At 37.8% G+C, this 20685-nt stretch overlaps 1 protein-coding gene across 5 annotated transcripts in view; it reads left to right on the top strand.

Annotated features, from left to right (window-relative positions):
• The window catches only part of LOC135627657 (protein ROOT INITIATION DEFECTIVE 3-like), a 23569-nt gene extending 4759 nt beyond the window's left edge, over positions 1-18810 (top strand). For 3 of the 5 annotated variants that reach the window (XM_065133795.1, XM_065133796.1, XM_065133793.1), the window contains exons 3-12: positions 4353-4587; positions 8668-9329; positions 9427-9540; positions 9863-9996; positions 10091-10238; positions 10873-11072; positions 11872-11999; positions 16846-17078; positions 18145-18291; positions 18389-18810. In XM_065133795.1, the coding sequence (XP_064989867.1) occupies positions 9123-9329; positions 9427-9540; positions 9863-9996; positions 10091-10238; positions 10873-11072; positions 11872-11999; positions 16846-17078; positions 18145-18291; positions 18389-18502 (1425 nt within the window). In that variant the 5' untranslated portion in view covers positions 4353-4587; positions 8668-9122 and the 3' untranslated portion in view covers positions 18503-18810. Of the gene's footprint in view, positions 1-4275; positions 4588-5037; positions 9330-9426; positions 9541-9862; positions 9997-10090; positions 10239-10872; positions 11073-11871; positions 12000-16845; positions 17079-18144; positions 18292-18388 lie in introns of those variants that run through there. The other 2 variants (XM_065133797.1, XM_065133794.1) reach the window with 2 other exon arrangements.
• Positions 18811-20685: the final 1875 nt, after the last annotated feature.

The raw sequence follows: 20685 nt of genomic DNA, 5'->3' as shown, positions 1-20685 counted from the left end.
GTGAGTTGTGTGTGTGTTATGAGTTGTGTGTGTGTGGTTGTGTATGATGTGTGTGTGTGTTGTGTGTTGTTTGTTGTTTGTGTTGTGTGTGTGTCTTGTGTTTGTATGTGTGTGTTGTGACTTGTGTGTGTGTTGTGTGTTGTGTATGTTACGTCTGTGTGTTGTGTGTGTGTTATGAATTCTGTGTGTGATGTGTGTGGGTGTTGTGTGTTGTTTGTTGTATATATAGTGTGTGTGTTTTATGTGTGTGAGTGTTACGAGTTTTGTGTGTGTGTGCTGTGTGTTGTGTTTGAGTGTAGTTGTGTTATACGTGTTGTGTGTATGTGGGTATTGTGTGTTGTTTGTTGTGTATATGTGAGTGTGTTATGTGAGTGTATTGTGTGTATGTGTCTATGTTGTGTGCATGTGTGAGTTGTGTTTGTGTATGTGTATTGTGAGTTGTTTATATGTTATGAGTTGTGTGTGTGTGTTGTGTTATGAGTGTTGTGTGTGGGTGTTGTGTATTATTTGTTGTGTGTGTATGTGTGCGGGTATTGTGTTTGTGTATATGTGCTGTGTTGTGTGTAAGTGTATTTGTTGGGTATGTTATATGTGTATTTGTTATGTGTTGTGTGTGTATGTGTATTGTGTATGTTTTTGTGTATTGTTTATTGTGTATGTTATGTGTGTGTGTATAGTAGTGTGTGTTGTTATGAGTTTTTGTGTGTATTGTTTATTGTGTATGTTATGTGTGTGTGTGTTGTGTGTGTTATATGTGTATGTGTATTGTGTCTAGTGTGTGTTGTTTATGTTTGTCTTTAGTATGTATTGTTATGAGTTGTGTGTGTGTAGTGTGTATTGTTATGAGTTGTATGTGTGTTGTGAGTTGTGTGTGCTGTGTATGTTATATGTGTGTGTTATGAGTTGTGTGTATGTGTGTGTGTTGTGTGTATGTTATATGTGTGTTGTTATGAGTTGTGTTTGTGTGTTGTGTATGTTGTGTATGTGTTGTGTGTAGTGTGTATATGTGTGTGTGGTGTATGTTATGTGTGTGTGTTGTGTGGTGTTATTTGTGTGTGTGTTTTTCGTTGTGTGTATGTGTGTGTGTATTTTGTATATTATATGTTGTGTGTGTATGTTATGTGTATATATGTTATGAGTTTTGTGTATATATGTCTATGTTGTGTATGTTATGTGTGTGTGTATGTTTTGTGTTGTGCGATGTTTGTGTTGATTGTGTTATGTTTGTGTATTGTCTGTGTGTGTCTTTTTTGTGTTGTGCGTTGTTTGCGTTGTTTGTTATTTTTTGTTTAGTATTTATTGTGTATGTTAAGTGTGTGTTGTTATGAGTTGTGTAGGTGTTGTTTGTATATATTATGTGTGTGTGTATTGTGTGTGTTATGAGTTGTGTGTTGTGTATGTTATGTGTGTGTTGTTATGAGTTGTGTTTATGTTATGTGTGTGTGTAGTGTGTTGTTTGTGTGTTGTGTGTGTTGTTTGTGTGTGTGTTATGAGTTTTGTGTGCATGTGTGTGTGTATTATGTTATGAGTTGTGCAGGTAGTGTGTATTGTTTGTGTGTGTTGTTTGTGTGTGTATGTTATGTGTGTGTGTAGTATATGTTATTATGAGTTGTGTGTATGTGTGTGTGTAGTGTGTTATTATGAGTTGTGTGTATGTGTGTGTTATGAGTTGCATGTGTATGTATGTGTGTATTGTGTATGTTTTATGTGTGTGTGTTGTTATGTGTGTGTGTGTGTTGTGTATGTTGTGTTTGTGTGTTATGTATAGTGTGTGTGTTGAGTTGTTTGTTGTGTATGTTATGTGTGTGTAGTGTGTATTGTTATGAGTTTTAAGTGTATGTGTCTGTTGTATATGTTATGTGTGTGTTGTTTGTGTACTATGCGTGTTATGTGTGTAGTGTGTATTGTTTGTGTGTGTGTTATGAGTTGTGTGTGTATTGTTGTTTGTGTGTGTGGTGTATTATAAGTTACGTATGTATGTGTGTGTTTTTTATATATTATGTGTGTGTGTGTAGTGTATGTTGTTTGTATGTTGTGTGTATATTATGTGTGTGTTGTGTATGTTATGAGTTGTGTGTGTAGTTTGTGTTATTTGTGTGTTGTGTATGTTATGAGTTGTGTGTGTTGTGTATTGATATGAGTTGTGTGTTGTGTATGTTGTGTGTGTTTGTGTGTTGTGTATATGTGTGTGTTGTGTGTGTTGTTTGTGTGTGTATGTTTGTGTTTTGTATATGTTATGTGTGTGTTGTGTGTGGTGTGTTTATGTGTGTGTAGTGTGTTGTGTGTGTTATTTGTGCATTGTTTGTGAGTGTGTTATGTGCGTTGTGTGTGTGTGTTTTGTATATTATATATTGTGTGTGTGTTGTGTATGTGTATGTGTTTGTGTATTATGAGTTGTGTGTTGTGTATGTTATGTGTGTGTGTTGTTTTGAGTTATGTCTATTATGAGTTTTGTGTGTGGTGTGTAGTGTGTGTTGTGTATGTTATGTGTGTGTATTGTGTGTGTTATATGTTGTGTGTGTGTGTTGTTTGTGTGTGTGTTATGAGTTGTGTGTGTATATGTTGTTATTAGTTTTGTGTATATGTTGTGTGTGTGTGGTGTGTGTGTAGTAGTGTGTGTTATAAGTTTTGTGTGTATATGTGTGTATTGTGTTATGAGTTGTGTGTATTGTGTGTATTGTTTGTGTGTATATGTTGTGTGTGTGTGTTGTTTGTGTGTATTGTGTGTGTGTAGTGTGTGTTATAAGTTGTGTGTATGTATATGTGTGTGTTGTGTGTATTGTTTGTGTGTATATGTTGCGTGTGTATGTTGTGTATGTTTTGTGTGTTGTTGTTATAAGTTGTGTATGTTGTGTGTGTGTTGTGTGTAGTGTGTGTTGTGTATGTTATGTGTGTGTGTAGTATGTAGTGTGTGTTGTTTTTGTGTGTGTTATGTGTAGTGTGAGTTGTGTATGTGTATGTTGTTTGTATGTGTGGTGTGTTATATGTATGTATTGTGTACTATGTATGTGTTGTATATGTTATATGTGTGTTGTGTATGTTGTGTGTAGTGTGTATTGTTATGAGTTATGTATGTTTTGTGTGTTTTGTATATGTTATGTATGTGTGTATGTATGTTATTTGTATGTGTGTATTGTGTATACTATGCATGTGTTGTATATGTTATATGTGTGTTGTGTATGTTGTGTGTGTAGTGTGTATTGTTATGAGTTATGTATGTTTTGTGTGTTGTGTATGTTATGTATAGTGTGTAGTGTGTGTTGTTGTGAGTTATGTATGTTTTGTATATAATGTGTATTGTTATGAGTTATGTATATATATGTTTATGTGTTGTGTGTGTAGTATGTGTTGGTTGTGTTGTGTGTTGTTTGTGTGTATTATGAGTTGCATATGTATTTGTGTGTGTTATAAGTTGCATATGTATGTGTGTGTGTGTTAGTGTATGTTATTTGTATGTGTGTTATGAGTTGTGTTTTGTGTGTGTGGTGTATGTGTGTGTGTTATGAGTTGTTTGTGTATGTGTGTGTAGTGTGTTGTATGAGTTATATATGGAAATGAGATATTAAAATTTGGAAAGGAATATATGTTAATGCCAAACTTGAAAGTACATGGACACGTAAAGCCACATATAAAAAAAAAGATACTGGAATTTAGTATTATTTGAATTTGTATGCGGATTCGGATTCGTTTAACCCAATACCTGATCCGTTTGCTCACCCAATTAGGCTCTCTTCATTACATTAGCCTATCTTGTGGATCGAAGTCGGTAATAAGATCATAGGTGTTTATACACATCGATTAACGGTTGAGATGCTTTCAGCCAATGGATATCATCCGTTAGATCGATGTGGACAAACATGGGAAAACGAAACCGGATGGTACGATTTAGGACCTGCTTGGAGCAATCGGCGCCAAGAGCGGCGTCCGCAGGCTCCTCCTCCGCCTCCTCGATTTCTCCGGCCACTTCTTGGCCTCCGCCGCCACCTTCGTAGAGTCCTCGGCGTTTCGAATACTCCTCACCTCCGCCGCCAACTATTAGAAAAGGTGCTTTAGAAGTATTCTTTGACATTCTCAAGGACCATGGTCACCTATTTTCATCCCATCTCTGGATCAACATCCTTAAATCTGCAATTTCCTCCATTGTTAACAATCCACGGCATATGCTTGTTGGCCAGGTTTCATCAATGCGTAACTCTCAATATCTAGAAGATAATTCATGGAATTCTGAAACCGATACATTAGCATCAAAATGCTTTGTTGACTTATTTGTCAGGTTTTTCGATGCAATGCGTTCACAGCTTGAAAATGTTGTAGATATTATCACAAGTGTTTTAAGCAGTATGCTAACACAGGGATGGCTGCTTTACTCCATTTGGCTGCTTCAATGCTACCTGTTTTTTGGAACATCATCAAGATCATGCAAAATGTTGAGGTTCCTGATAGAAACCATCCTTATTCTGATGGTGAACAATATTCAGATCATGAATTTATTAACGATGATGAAGGGGAGGGCTAATATGGAAACATCATCATATGCAATCGTCAGAATGAAGAACCACATAAAGTGTTCAACTCCAAATTGTACAGGTAACATTTCTCTCATAATAGCAATATTCTTCTTAGCTGTTCCTTTACATTAGAGGTTTTTCTTGATGTATTGAGTATTGACAGGGTATGCTGGTTAATTTGTTTCCAAGTTAAAGCACATGAAGTCTTTAACCATTCAATGCTGGAACATTCTAATGGCATATATAGCTTCAGCATGACTTTTGGGGTCCCAAATTAGTTACATTTATGTTGTTAGCATTGTTCATTTGATATTGACTATAGTATTGCATACTGACTGGGCTTATGTTTTCCTACTATTTGGCTGGGCCATTCAGTAATTATAACCTAAAATCTGTATATAACTGCTTCATCGAGGCCTACCAAATCGGTTTTCCTTGAAAGTATTAATCGTTTGCTACATATTTATAAATGTATAAATATAATTTCACAAGCCCTCTTGTATTTTCTTTTGTGCTGCCTTGTAATTTGAGTTGTGTGTGGTGTGTGTGTGTGTTTTATGTATGTTATGTGTGTGTGTTGTATGTATTATATTTGTGGGTGTGTCGTGAGTTGTGTGTGTGTTATGAGTTGTGTGTGTGTGTTGTGTGTTGTGTGTGATGTGTGTGTTGTGTGTTGTTTGTTGTTTGTGTTGTGTGTGTCTTGTGTTTGTATGTGTGTGTTGTGACTTGTGTGTGTTGTGTATGTTACGTCTGTGTGTTGTGTGTGTGTTATGAATTCTGTGTGTGATGTGTGTGGGTGTTGTGTGTTGTTTGTTGTGTATATAGTGTGTGTGTTTTATGTGTGTGAGTGTTACGAGTTTTGTGTGTGTGTGCTGTGTGTTGTGTTTGAGTGTAGTTGTGTTATACGTGTTGTGTGTGTGTGGGTATTGTGTGTTGTTTGTTGTGTATATGTGAGTGTGTTATGTGAGTGTGTTGTGTGTATGTGTCTATGTTGTGTGCATGTGTGAGTTGTGTTTGTGTATGTGTATTGTGAGTTGTTTATATGTTATGAGTTGTGTGTGTGTGTTGTGTTATGAGTGTTGTGTGTGAGTGTTGTGTATTATTTGTTGTGTGTGTATGTGTGCGGGTATTGTGTTTGTGTATATGTGCTGTGTTGTGTGTAAGTGTATTTGTTGGGTATGTTATATGTGTATTTGTTATGTGTTGTGTGTGTATGTGTATTGTGTATGTCTTTGTGTGTTGTTTTTGTGTGTATTGTTTATTGTGTATGTTGTGTGTGTGTTGTTATGAGTTTTTGTGTGTATTGTTTATTGTGTATGTTATGTGTGTGTGTGTTGTGTGTGTTATATGTGTATGTGTATTGTGTCTAGTGTGTGTTGTTTATGTTTGTCTTTAGTATGTATTGTTATGAGTTGTGTGTGTGTAGTGTGTATTGTTATGAGTTGTATGTGTGTTGTGAGTTGTGTGTGCTGTGTATGTTATATGTGTGTGTTATGAGTTGTGCGTATGTGTGTGTGTTGTGTGTATGTTATATGTGTGTTGTTATGAGTTGTGTTTGTGTGTTGTGTATGTTGTGTATGTGTTGTGTGTAGTGTGTATATGTGTGTGTGGTGTATGTTATGTGTGTGTGTTGTGTGGTGTTATTTGTGTGTGTGTTTTTCGTTGTGTGTATGTGTGTGTATTTTGTATATTATATGTTGTGTGTGTATGTTATGTGTGTATATGTTATGAGTTTTGTGTATATGTGTCTATGTTGTGTATGTTATGTGTGTGTGTATGTTTTGTGTTGTGCGATGTTTGTGTTGATTGTGTTATGTTTGTGTATTATGTGTGTGTGTCTTTTTGTGTTGTGCGTTGTTTGCGTTGTTTGTTATTTTTTGTGTAGTATTTATTGTGTATGTTAAGTGTGTGTGTTGTTATGAGTTGTGTAAGTGTTGTTTGTATATATTATGTGTGTGTGTATTGTGTGTGTTATGAGTTGTGTGTTGTGTATTTTATGTGTGTGTGTTGTTATGAGTTGTGTTTATGTTATGTGTGTGTGTAGTGTGTTGTTTGTGTGTTGTGTGTGTATGTTATGTGTGTGTAGTATGTGTTATTATGAGTTGTGTGTATGTGTGTTATTATGAGTTGTGTGTATGTGTGTGTGTAGTGTGTTATTATGAGTTGTGTGTATGTGTATGTTATGAGTTGCGTGTGTATGTATGTGTGTATTGTGTATGTTTTATGTGTGTGTATTGTTATGTGTGTGAGTGTGTTGTGTATGTTGTGTTTGTGTGTTATGTATAGTGTGTCTGTTGAGTTGTGTTGTGTGTGTTATGTGTGTGTAGTGTGTATTGTTATGAGTTATGAGTGTATGTGTGTGTTGTATATGTTATGTGTGTGTTGTTTGTGTACTGTGTGTTATGTGCATAGTGTGTTGTTTGTGTGTGTGTTATGAGTTGTGTGTGTATGTGTGTGTGGTGTATTATATAGTTACGTATGTATGTGTGTGTTTTTTATATATTATGTGTGTGTGTGCAGTGTAAGTTGTTTGTATGTGTGTATATTATGTGTGTGTTGTGTATGTTATGAGTTGTGTGTGTAGTTTGTGTTGTTTGTGTGTTGTGTATGTTATGAGTTGTGTGTATTGTGTATGTTTTGTGTGTATTGATATGAGTTGTGTGTTGTGTATGTTGTGTGTGTTTGTGTGTTGTGTATATGTGTGTGTTGTTTGTGTGTGTAAGTTGCGTGTGTATGTTTGTGTTTTGTATATGTTATGTGTGTGTAGTGTGTTGTGTTTTATTTGTGTGTTATGTGCGTTGTGTGTGTGTGTTTTGTATATTATATGTTGTGTGTGTTGTGTATGTGTCTATGTTATGAGTTTTGTGTGTGTTGTGTAGTGTGTGTTGTGTATGTTACGTGTGTGTATTGTGTGTGTTATATGTTATGTGTGTGTGTTATGAGTTGTGTGTGCATATGTTGTTATTAGTTGTGTGTATATGTTGTGTGTGTGTGGTGTGTGTGTAGTGTATTGTTTGTGTGTTGTGTGTGTGTAGTAGTGTGTGTTATAAGTTGTGTGTGTATTGTGTTATGAGTTATGTGTATTGTGTGTATTGTTTGTGTGTATATGTTGTGTGTGTGTTGTTTGTGTGTATGTTATGAGTTGTGTGTGTAGTGAGTGTATTGTGTGTGTGTAGTGTGTGTTATAAGTTGTGTGTTGTGTATATTATTTGTGTGTATATGTTACGTGTGTGTGTTGTGTATGTTTTGTTTGTGTGTGTTGTTGTTATAAGTTGTGTATGTTGTGTGTGTGTGTTGTGTGTAGTGTGTGTTGTGTATGTTATGTGTGTGTGTATTAAGTATGTAGTGTGTATTGTTTGTGTGTGTTATGTGTAGTGTGAGTTGTGTGTATTTGTGTGTTGTTTGTATGTGTGGTTTGTGTTATAAGTTGCATATATACGTGTGTGTTTTGTATATGTTTTGTGTGTGTATATATGTTATTTGTATGTGTGTATTGTGTTTAGTTGTATATGTTATATGTGTGTTGTGTATGTTGTGTGTGTAGTGTGTATTGTTATGAGTTATGTATGTTTTGTGTGTTGTGTATGTTATGTATATAGTGTGTAGTGTGTGTTGTTGTGAGTTATGTATGTTTTGTATATAATGTGTATTGTTATGAGTTATGTTTATACATGTTTGTGTAGTATGTGTTGTAGTATGTGTTGGTTGTGTGTTGTGTGTATTATGAGTTGTGTGTGTATGTGGTGTGTGTTATAAGTTGCATATGTATGTGTGTGTGTTAGTGCATGTTATTTGTATGTGTGTTATGAGTTATGTGTTGTGTATCTGTGTGTTATGAGTTTGTGTACGTGTGTGTAGTGTGTTGTATGAGTTATATATGAAAATAAGATATTAAAATTTAGAAAGGAATATATGTTAATGCCAAACTTGAAAGTATATAGACACGTAAAGCCACATATAAAAAAAAAAATACTGGAATTTAGTATTATTTGAATTTGTATGCGGATTCGGATTCGGATTCGTTTAACCCAATACCTGATCCGTTTGCTCACCCAATTAGTCTCTCTTCATTACATTAGCCTATCTTGTGGATCGAAGTCGGTGTCCAATAAGATCATAGGTGTTTATACACATCGATTAACGGTTGAGATGCTTTCAGCCAATGGATCTCATCCGTTAGATCGATGTGGACAAACATGGGAAAACAAAACCGGAGGGTACGATTTAGGACCTGCTTGGAGCAATCGGCGCCAAGAGCGGCGTCCGCAGGCTCCTCCTCCTCCTCCTCGATTTCTCCGGCCACTTCTTGGCCTCCGCCGCCACCTTCGTAGAGTCCCCGGCGTTTCGAATACTCCTCTCCTCCGTTGTCCCCGACGACGCGCCAGCGGTGCTCCGGAAGTCCGATCACGGTGGAGGGTGAAGAGTTCCGCACAACCCCGCCGGAACCTTGAGAAGAGATAGGCAGTTTCTGCTCATATTTTGCTTGAAGGTGACAGAGATAGCATATACGCACCGTGGTAGCTCGCGAGCTCCGTTTATAATCTCGTGATCCGAAACGCCTACTCTAAAATCCTCAAAACCCCTTCTTTCTTTGGCGGCGCCTCTTCGCCACCGATGGAAGTGGTGATCGCCTCCTCCCCGGTGGACGTCGGCATCGGTTGTTGGGATCTACGCTCGGGCTCCGAGCAGCTCCGGTACCGCTCGTGCTCCTCCGCTCCACATGGCCTCCTCTCCATAGCCGGCCGCTTTCTCGCTTCCTCGCAGCTCCGCGATTCCCCTTCCTCCGCCTCTTGCCCCATTTTCTTCTGGTCCTGGGATAAGGTGAGTCCTAATCCGAACCTTTCTTCCACATCTCCACTTCACGCCCTGGTTCATACTCGTGTTGGATAAACGATCTCATTCTCGCTCTATGTTTCAGCCTCAGGTGGAAGTTAGGAGATTCCCGGCTGAGCCGATTGGACCGCTTGTTTCCAATTCAGAAGGCACTTACATCATGGGAGGAGGACCATCCGGCATCATCTACCAATGGGAGGTAATCTTTTGCTTTTCCACTTCTGATTTCTTAGGCAAGATTTGCTTTTTCTGTCTGTCTTCTCTTTAAGACACTGGTATGAGAATTTTCCGTCTGCTTGGGACTCAAAATTTTGATGCACGACTTTTGGTCTGTGTGTCCAAATCTGTTCTTGATTCTCTCATCCACCTTGTTTAAAGTCAAAGGGGCCGTATTATGCTTTCATTTTGGTTTTGATGTCAAAGTTTGTTTTGGTTTGTTTTCTAATGTTTGTCTTGTTAGCTCCCTCTCTTCATAGAAAAAATCATAAGAAAAGCTTAGATTTATCTTTAAATTTATCAAGGTTGCTAGTGGGAAATTGCTCGCAAGGTGGCATGCACATTATCGGTCTGTCACCTGTCTCACTCTCTCCAAGGACGAGTCTTTGCTAATATCAGGGTCTGTGGATGGCTCTGTCAGAGTTTGGTCCCTTATGATGTATGTAATTCTTACTTAGTTTTTTTCTTGTCGAAATTGTTCCTTTATGTTGTCTTGTCTAAAATGCTAATATGATTTTTGTAATGTTTGTCAGGATGTTTGATGACATGGAAAAGGCTTCTGCTGGTGTTCTTTATAGATATAGCTTTTCGGAACATGCTTTACGTGTCACTGATGTTGTTACGGGACATGGGTTATGCAACTCCATTATCATCTCAACCTCAGAGGATCGAACATGTAAGGTTCGTTAGTTGTTACACTTTGTACTTCTTTGAAAAGAGTAGTTGATTATATTAGGAAATTAGTTGTCAATAGGAACACAACCAGATGCCGAGGGACTTCACTGTTGTGTAACTTCAACTGAAAAATTTTGAGGTACACAAATGATGCATCTGAATTAAGAGGTTAATTTCCCTGAGTTAGATGATAGCTTATAATATATTACCTCATAACTTACTCTTAGTCTTTGTTTGAAAACAAAGTCTAACTTTGCTCCTCAAGTGGAACATGCTGATGGTAAGAATCTTTCTTTTCAAAATTTTACTGTAGTGGCAGTATCTTGGTAGCTTGAACAAAAGTTATTTGCTTTATTCTTTCTTTGTCCTAGCCCAATTTAAACTTTGACCTTATGAATGTAATGATAAAGTAGATTATAGATGCTTATTAGGGTCAAGGTGCTCTCAATGGTATGACCACCTTTTTTGCAGAATGTCAGTTCTATTACTGCAAGCTTAACTTAATTTACTTATATGTTGAACTGAAAAGATAATTTTAATCTGTTGTTAGAAAATTGATCCCCCTTCCTCCCAGTGCTAATTGTCTATGTTCGTATTTTAGATTTTGAAGATAACTTCTTTTGACTACTGCATATTCCAGATATGGAGCCTATCTGAGAGTTTGTTATTGAGGAGCATTACGTTTCCTTCCATAATTGATGCTATTGTAATGGATCCTGGGGAGCATGTGTTCTATGCTGGTGGCCGAGATGGCAAAATATATATTGCAGCGCTAAATGCTGAATGCAACCGCAATAGCATACACGGGATGTTCATCATTGGTGCCTTATATGATCACAGGTCTCAATATGCTGTTAGTCAGTTTTGATGATCACTTATATACATGTATATATTTACCAACAATTGTGTTTTGTGTGTTCTGGCAAATTTCTATGAAGAGACTATACTGTATATATCTAATTTGTGTTCTTAGATATATCAGAGGTTTGTTGTATTTGATGCTTTCTATTTCCAAATTGCCTTTATCTTGATGTTTTAGTTTTGAATTTTTCATGTAAGCTTGTCATTGCTTGTCATTCTGCATTTCCTCAAAAGTCAATTTAACTTTACCTTTGGGTCTTGGAATTTTACATCTCACCATCTTTTCCTGCCCTTATTGTTTGTTCGGCTGCATCAAGTATAACAGTAGCAGAAGACCTGGGGTTCCAAGAGTCTGTTTACCAAAGGTTTTGCTTATTTTTGATTTTTTTTTTCCAAAAGACTTTAATCGCTTTCTTTTATAAGAAATATTTAGCTGAAATATTTTTTTGACTTTAACATTTTACATTAGAGAGATACATAACTAAAGTAATTTAGCTTGCAGTTTGACTTGCATGCATGCTTATATGCACTAATATATAGGTGTAACTTCAATGCTTAGTCTAAGCTCTGTGGGTAATCATAATTGTTTCATGTTTTGTTGACCCTTGTTAAGTTTCAATTGGGAAATCGTCATTGTCTTGTTACTGCAAGATGTGTTAGACATATTTGTACTTCAACTGCACTTTCTGTATCTTGTATATTGATTCAATCACAATTTTGCTTTCTTCTTCAGCATTTTCCTTTTCGTGATTTAATTTAAGCTGTTTTTGTCATCCAGTAAGGCAATAACATGCCTAGCATTTAGCACGGATGGAGTTACTCTAGTGTCTGGGACTGAAGATGGTATTGTCAGAGTTTGGGATACGAAAACCAAGCATGTTACTCGTGTTTTGAAACATGCGAAAGGTACATCAATAACTAGGATTCTATTATAAAAAATGTTTAAATTACTTCGGATGCCTAAGTATGTGATGCTCTTTCCTCTTCCTGTTATGACATGTGCATGTAATGGATTCCTATGTTACTATGATTTCTAATTATGTATTTACTTGGACCTTTCACTATCAATAGATGCACAAGTTATGATTAGTGGTGTAAGGAGAGATAGGGGAAGATTAAAAAAATCTTTATTAGTCAATTAAAAAATGATCTGTCGGTTCTTAGTTTAATTAGTGATATATATTTTTTTGCAACGGACGAGTAGTGAAGGCAGGATTTGAGCTCGGTAGTTTGTCAAAATCTTTATATGCTAAGTTAGCTAGGACTTTCACAATATGTTTGATGAGATTTCAAACCTTTAATCTTAATCAGTGATATTACCTACAATAGAGCAAAATTGTGGATAGAATTCCATATAGGGTGACCACAAATAGATGGTTTAGCTATTGTGTCCATATTTTGATAAGACCCTAAAGTCTTATCGTCGCTCTGATACCAAATTATAAGGCCTCTGAGATCTTATCGTGGAAGAAAGGGGAGAAAAGGGAATGATAATAATCGCTTCGAGGGGATCGGCCTCCTTGATCGCTTCAAGGGGATCGGCCCTCCTTGATCACTTCGAGGGGATCGACCCTCCTTGATCACTTTGAGGGGATCGGCCTCCTAGGGTTTGTCCACATTGTGAAATAACATTTCATTGATTGATTGATTTAAAGAAAGGGTTACATCACTATTTATAGAGTTTCACCTAGAGTCCACCAGGACTTGGACTCTTAATAATAGATAAATATTAAATAAACCTCTATTTGACTCTAACTGAACTAAACAGACTCAATAAACAATTGAACTAAATAGACTTAATAAACATTATTCAAAAGCTCAGAAAAAGGGTCTTAACAGTTCCTCCCTCTTCAAATCAGCCTTGTCCTCAAGGCTGAGCAATATCAATCTCGGTGAGCTTCTCTTTCGGCACTTCAATCATAGGCTATCTGCAACGCATCATAATCCGTTGATCAAGTAAGTATGGCCTCCACTTTTTGACAGTGTAAGCAACAGGTAAGTCTTTCAGTGTAGTAATCGTTGCAAGAAACTCCTGGCCTTTGTTATCATAAGTTAAAATTCGTCCATCAACTATCTTTACTTCGAATCTGTCACAGCCTTCAATGTGGTAAGCTAATCGGGCTACAACTTTCCTATCCATAAAATTATTAGTGCTGCACGTATTAATCAAAATAGTGACAGGCTGATGCTTCAAAGTTCCTCTGATTTTCATAGTTTGTGGGTTAGCATAGCCAGCCAATGCATGCACTGTATATGTGATGGCTTTAATATCTTCATTAGTTTTCACACCTTCATAATCAGAGTCCAACTCTTCTGCTTTCGGTTCCTCTCTAATTGGCTCAATCATCAGATGTTGCCCTTGTTTACATTGTGCTCAATACTCCACTTTTCATTATAGTACAAACCCTTTGCTGAATTTTTCTTGAGTTCTTCTTGGGTTAGTCCTCGGGTGTCAAGGCTTTGGTTGGGAATAGATGGGGTGGGTGGCTTACTGATCATCTGGTTGTTGTCACTTCTGTTTCCATGATTTTCCCTATTGATTTTTTTCTCATGTAGATGTGCGAATGAGATCGCAGCTATCATAGTGCGGGGTTGACGAGCCTTAACTTCACACCGGATCTCTAGAATAAGCCTTTCAATAAATGTATCTAGATGTTGTTGTTCCGACCAATCTCTAGCTTGATTTGACAATCTTTCAAACCGACTCTGATATTCCAACACTGTAGAAGTCTGATAAATTTTGGCGAGCTGTCCATCCACCTTCATGTATGAGTAGATTGTGTCACAATCTTGGGGCCCTTTTCCAGTATTTCCAGATCTGTGCAACGTACAACTTGAGCTCCCACCTTGTTAAAATTTACTAAGGCTCCCTAGTAAGTCCTTTTTGAAATCATTAAGTATTTCTTGCAACCGATTCTCAATTCTAATTTCCAATGCTTCCATTTGTGCTTTCACTGAGTTATTGGTGGCCATTTCATAATACTGCAAATCTGTAATCTCAACTCTTGTTTATGGTGTCAAGACTAGGGCATAAATCATTGCCCTACTCGGTACACTATTGTTGTGATGCAATCGGTGGTAGCACTATTGGAATGAAGGGTTGCTGCGAGAATGCGAGGATGTAGCTGCGGTTACTGCATGGGAGGCAGCGATGCTTGTTGCGGTCGCTGCGTGGAGGGATCGCTGCTGTTGAGGGCTAAGAGGCAGCGATGGTGGTGCGGCTGGGGCAGCAACGGCAAGGGCTCACCGCTATAGTGGCTGCGATGGAGGAAGAGTTATTGCCCTGTGTTTCTATCACTGCGTGAGATGAGATCGCCGAGGCTGAAAGGTGATGGTTGCGACTGTTGTGACCCAAGGAAGCAATCGCCAAGCAGCCGGGTTGAGGCTGCGGTGATGGCAACCGACAACTGCAGCAGCGGAGGCAGAATAAGAGGGAGGTGGCGTTGGAGCGGTCGGGGTTGAGAAGAGAATCGGTGGTGCATGCGCTGTTGGGGTTGAGGCAGGGCAGCGTACTTGCTGCGGTTGCTGCGTGCGCTGCTAGAGGGTGGTTGTTGCAGAACGAGGGGTTGGTCGTTGGCCGGGAGCGACGATGGTGGTGGTTACAATCGGCGGTTGCGGCAGCAGAGGGTGCCACTGTTTTTGTTGCTTCGTGGTGGATGCTGCGTACTCTGTTTTTGTCGTAGCACCGAAGGAGTTGGCCGGAAGGATCATGAGCGGTTGAGGAGAAGGCTGCGGTGGCTGGCAGCAGCGGTGGTCGCTGGCCGGAGCGCAGCATTGGCGGTGGAGGAGGCAGCGAAGGTCGCGACCGGGATCAACAGGGGCTGCAACAGGCGGCGGTGGTGGAGAAAAAGGCAACGAGCGTCGTCGCTGGCCGGGAAGTTATGAAGCTAGAGATGGGAAACAGGGTGCTCTGTTTCTATCGCACCACAGTCGGAGCCGCTGGCGATGCTGGCAACGGCGGTGCGGCGGTGAAGAAGGAGGTAGCAGTGGTGGCACGGTTGGAAGCAGCGTCACCAACGATCGCCGACGAGGGGAGGTCGAGCGGTTGCGGCTGCGACCTAAGGGAAGGCGGGCGGCGGCAGTAGTACTGGGATGGACGCTGGTAGTGTCGTCTCCTGGTCGGGGAACAATGGCGGCGGTGGCCGCCGGTCGGGAAGCAGCGGCGTCGGTGGATAAGGCAATGGTGGTCGGTGGCCGGAAGCAGAGTTTCCTTCTCGCGGTGGTGGTCAGTGGCCGCCGGCTTCAACCTTTCTCAAACGATCTCTTTCTCTTTCTTTTTTCTTTTTTAGATAGCTATGGCAATACTACAGCGAGAACACCAAGGATCGCCGCTCTGATACCAAATGATAAGACCCTAAGGTCTTATCGTGAAAGAAAAGGGAGAAATGGGAATGATAATGATCGCTGCGGCAGGATGAGACGCTGGCAGCATCATCTCCTAGTAGCGGTGGTGACTCGAGTGGGAGGCGACGGGCACAGTGGACTCTGGACGGAAGCGGGGCAGGGTCGATCACTGGCCGGAGAGTAGCGACGGCCGGCGGTGGGCTGGCCGCAAGCAAGGGAAGCAGGGGTGCGTGGCTGCGGCTTCTTCTCTCTCTTCTTTCTCTTCTTTCTTTCTTTCTTTATTTCTTTCTTCCCTTTTTTTTTTTTTGAGATGATGAACTGTAACAAGAACACTGCTCTGATACCAATTGATAAGACCCTAAAGTCTTATTGTCGCTCTGATACCAAATGATAAGGTCTCTGAGATCTTATCGTGGAAGAAAGGTGAGAAAAGAGAATGATAATGATCGCTTCGAGGGGCTCGGCCTCCTTGATCGCTTCGAGGGGATCGGCCCTCCTTGATCACTTCAAGGAGATCGGCCCTCCTTGATCACTTCGAGGGGATCGGCCTCCTAGGGTTTGTTCACAGAGTGGAATAATATTTCATTGATTGATTGATTTAAAGAAAGGGTTGATCGGCCTCCTTGATCGCTTCGAGGGGATCGACCCTCCTTGATCACTTCGAGGGGATCGACCTCTTAGGGTTTGTCTACAGAGTGGAATAACATTTCATTGATTGATTGATTTAAAGAAAGGGTTACATCACTATTTATAGAGTTCCACCTAGAGTCCATCAGGACTTGGACTCTTAATAATAAATAAATATTAAATAAACCTCTACTTGATTTTAACTGAACTAAACAGACTCAATAAACAATTGAACTAAATAGACTTAATAAACATTATTCAAAAGCTCAGAAAAAGGATCCTAACATATTTTTAGTTATACATGCATAAACAAAAAGGATCTATGTTGATGCTTCTGTTTTATAACTTTTCTATTATTAGCTATAAAGATCTCTACAATTGCCTCAAGTATCTCGTCAATGCAAAGTATGACGTCTTGCTTATTTTCATGCTTTATTATCTATATAATTACCCAGTTTTCATAGACTGAATCCTTTTATTTATTTATTATGGATTATTCTCCATTTTTTGAAAACTTGTTTGAAGTTGTTGAAAATTGAAATCTTCATTATCACTATGATACTTCACTTCCCTAACTGCATACAAATTCATGTTGATATATTCTTAATTGTAATTATGCACTTTGATGCACCTCCCCTTTAATCCGGAAAAAAACAATACGATACGGTTGTATGTTTGTTGCAGTGACTACTAATTTAGACCTCAACTTTTAGTTTCCTTTCCTAGTGATTAATAGTTAACAAGTAGGAGGCTTAAATTGATGGTTGATTTTTTGTGACAGGTCCTATCAACAATGTTCTTATAGTTAGACAGCCATTACTTCGAAATCCTATATCAGTGAACAGGAAGCATTTGAATTTGTCATTGTCACCCCCACTGAGCAAGTATGTTGATTCTACAGATGCAGAAGTTAAAACTAATGCTATTGTATTGCTTCAGTCTCCTTGCCATGATCCAGAAGAAATAAGATTTTGCAGCTCATATGTGATGGAGAGGCAAATCAAAGAGCTTCAGGTATCTTATCTATGATACCCATTTTCTGCTGAAAGCATTCGACTTCAAGTAATATGTCTGTATATCTGAACATTAGATGCAGTTTCTTTTATATATACATTGTAACCTTTGTGCTTTCGTGTTTCCTCTTTGATAGATAAAATTTTAATGAACTTACCAAGAAACCTTTGATATCTGAAGGGGCATGATCTTAATGTCTGTCTTAGCAATGCTTATTTCAGTCTAAACCATCCAAGTAGGTATTTTAAACCCAGATTGGACTTATGATTAACACCTTTATTCTATAACCTGTACCCATATTCAGGCAATGAATTAGATATAGTTCGTCAGGTAGGTTATTTTATCATACATTGCACAAAACTATACCAGTCTGGGCACGTGCCTGAAAGGAATATGCTAGAATGAATGCATTTGTAGCTGGAGAAACTTTCCATATTGCTTGTTGCTAATGATGAAGTTTTTTATTCTATCACTTTTAATTCATTTTTTATCATCACAAAAGCCTTGATATCTTTTTCTAATTAGTCCAACTTAGGCTATTACTTTGACTATTTGATCCATGAAGAATCAAAATGCTTCTCACTAACCTCTTACAGATAACTTTGCCATGACATCCGTGTCTTGTAAAACCTCTACTTTCTGAAAAGAAATGCATGTGATAAGAAATGAAGCCTCTTGTTTATGAAATCAAAACTCTTCCTGCATGCTTGATTGCTTGGGCTCAAAATTTGTGTAATGCTCCACACAATTGTTAGTGAACAAAAAGAGTAGCTGTTTGAAGAAGGTGCCATGTCCTTCCCTGTTTGATAATTCTGGAATGCTGGTATCCATATCTGGGAAGGAGGTTCAGTGCCAAGAGACAATAGTCTTTAAAGAAGAATTATGGCCTTTTATCTCTACTTGAATGGTTCAATTTTATGGTCTTTAGCTCATGATATAATCTGGCATTCTTCAAGGACATTGTCTGTTTTCATATGAACTTGGCCTCTCTAAATGATCAAGAAACAAGCACACTGCTGAGTGCTGATGATGACATTTCTGTTTCTTTCTTTGTTTTCCCCTTCAGAAACAGAACACTTCAGGTGCTGCTGAAATGGAGATGGAAAGACTTAGGCTGGAATGTAGAAGGAAAACACAACTGGTTCAGCAGTGGAAGAAGTTGTATCAGGACATGCAGTCTCTCTGTGTAAATGAGCTGATGGATGGAACCCAGGTGAGTGACAGCTAAAAGCAGCAGCATAAGAACAGCTTTAGTGTAATCATGAAAGCCATCTCTTACTATGGTTTAGTGTAATCTTGGGTTTCTCCAGGTACGTCTTTTATATTGTGCTAGAATTACTGATTCCGTGGACTCCTTATCCCAAGGCTTCAGTGAAGTTTCTATAAAAAAGCAATTACTTGTACATCTTATCAAGAGAGGATGACAAAAAGACGGGTTTTGAAACTTGGCTCTAGCTTTTGACACAGTGATAAATCACAGGCAATACATGGACTTAACATTTGCAAAATTACATTGAATGGCCAAACCATGCAGCTTGGATGTGGGTGTAAGATTTGGTCCCATGGTAAAAATTTTGCATGTAGATCTTTATAATAGAATTTAGTGTTACCAAAGATTGTGCTTGTACAATATTTATAAGAGGTTTCCAAATTACATGGAAATGTCATTTGCCTTGTGATAACTCTTCTTCTGTTCCAGTGAAAATAAAAGGCACCTATGTGTTTCAGTGTCTTCAACATTTCAACATTGATGGCATGCAGCACCAGCTGCCATCTTGTAAGTTCAACCTGTACGCCACACCCAGCATGTGCCGGCCAGCATGCCGCACCTAGCATGTGTGGATCAACACACGGCACCTAGCATGTATTAAACCAGCATGCCACAGCCAGTGCAATCTAGTCTAGCATGGGTGCTATGGGTGTTAAACAATCAGATTCTCTTATTGTTTCTTTTTAATCAGGTTTTCTTTAAGGAGATTCATGCTTTTCTTGTATCATATGCTATTTCTCTGAGCCTAATATCTTTGGATCATATGTTATTCTACTTGGATCTCATGTATCTTAGAGTTGGTTTTTCAGTTATCTTTATTGCTATCTTTTATGGATGGCCATGGAGACTGTTGTAAGATGGAGATCTAAAAACGTTGCTTTGGGATCAACTGCCTATAGCAAGTCACGAGATTATGTCAGCCCGTCAATTGCATTTGTTGGAATGTTTTCTTTTGCTTTTCTTCCGTTCTATTATTCTCACCTTCCATCTTTCCTTACTTTTTACCTGTCAGTCTGTAAGGTTTCCATATCTGGTTTTCATCATCCAGGTAGAAAGCTATTGAATTACTGGGCAACAGTTATAAGATTCCTGCAATTTCACATAGCCAACTTTTAATTTTACTTTTCATATTTAGGCTTGTATTGTTGTTCTGTCCTATTCTTTTTGGCTGCATGATGTCGAACAGTTGAAATATTTTCTTAGCCCAAGATTGTTATATTAATGTTAAACATTTTGTAAGATCATGTGTCCATTTATGCACCTGACATGTAGCACGAGAAGATACTTTCATCTTTTTATTCGCTCGAACATGTTTATTGTTTTTTACTCACATTTTTCGGAGAGCATTCTTTTTAATCAGCCAGATTAATGCCCTTTTAAATTATGTTTTGCACCTTTTAGTTTAAGGAATATTATATTTAGTAAAATAATTAAGGTTTATTTAACCTTAATGGTTTAGATCTTGGATCTCTCAAGTTTTTATGATTTACTCATATTTAAAATAATTTATATATTTAAAAAAAATTAATATATAATTTTTTTTATCAGTTAATAAATATTAAAATTTATTTACATGGTATGTTAAATCATAATAAATTATTAATATAATGATATATATAATTTAGGATTAAGATTCATTTTCTATGGTTCTGATCTCTTAAACCTTTATAATTTATTCATATTTAAATTTTCTTTTATATTTTAAAACTATAATATATAAGTTTCTATTTTATAGGTAAGATCTTGAATCATAATATAGGTGAGCCTTACGTTTATCAACTTAATATTATCGAGAGGAGGATTTTATTTCTCCTAATATGATATGTTATACACATACATATTCAATATATATCTATATCGTATGCAAATATATATACTTATCTAGTAGGTATATAAACTGTTAGTCAAGTGCCTTATAAACTAATCATATGAGTGATGACACGTATGATATGATAAATTTTATTTATTTATTATATTATTTAGTATTTTATTACTTTATATTGCTTATTGTTGATATATATATATATATATATATATATATATATATATATATATAATGATGTCTATGGATCTATGTAATGGGAATGGATCGTGATGAGATCACGATAATGAGTATAGAGATACCGACGAATCTAATCCATAATGGAACATGGAAGAACTCAACTATATGCGATATCCAAGAGCCTCTTATATGCTAGGATGACTAAGGGGACACTGGTTCAGATTCATATCTTAAAGATGAATCGTACACAATTAGACATGGTGCGATCTATGATGAGTTTTGTCAGCTTACCCATCTCATGGTGATAATATCATGATAATGAGACCGATTCACCT

This window comes from Musa acuminata, chromosome BXJ2-11 (genome assembly GCF_036884655.1).
Source record: "Musa acuminata AAA Group cultivar baxijiao chromosome BXJ2-11, Cavendish_Baxijiao_AAA, whole genome shotgun sequence".
NCBI classification, from domain to species: Eukaryota; Viridiplantae; Streptophyta; class Magnoliopsida; order Zingiberales; family Musaceae; genus Musa; species Musa acuminata.
This window is presented reverse-complemented; position numbering and strand designations above follow the sequence as displayed.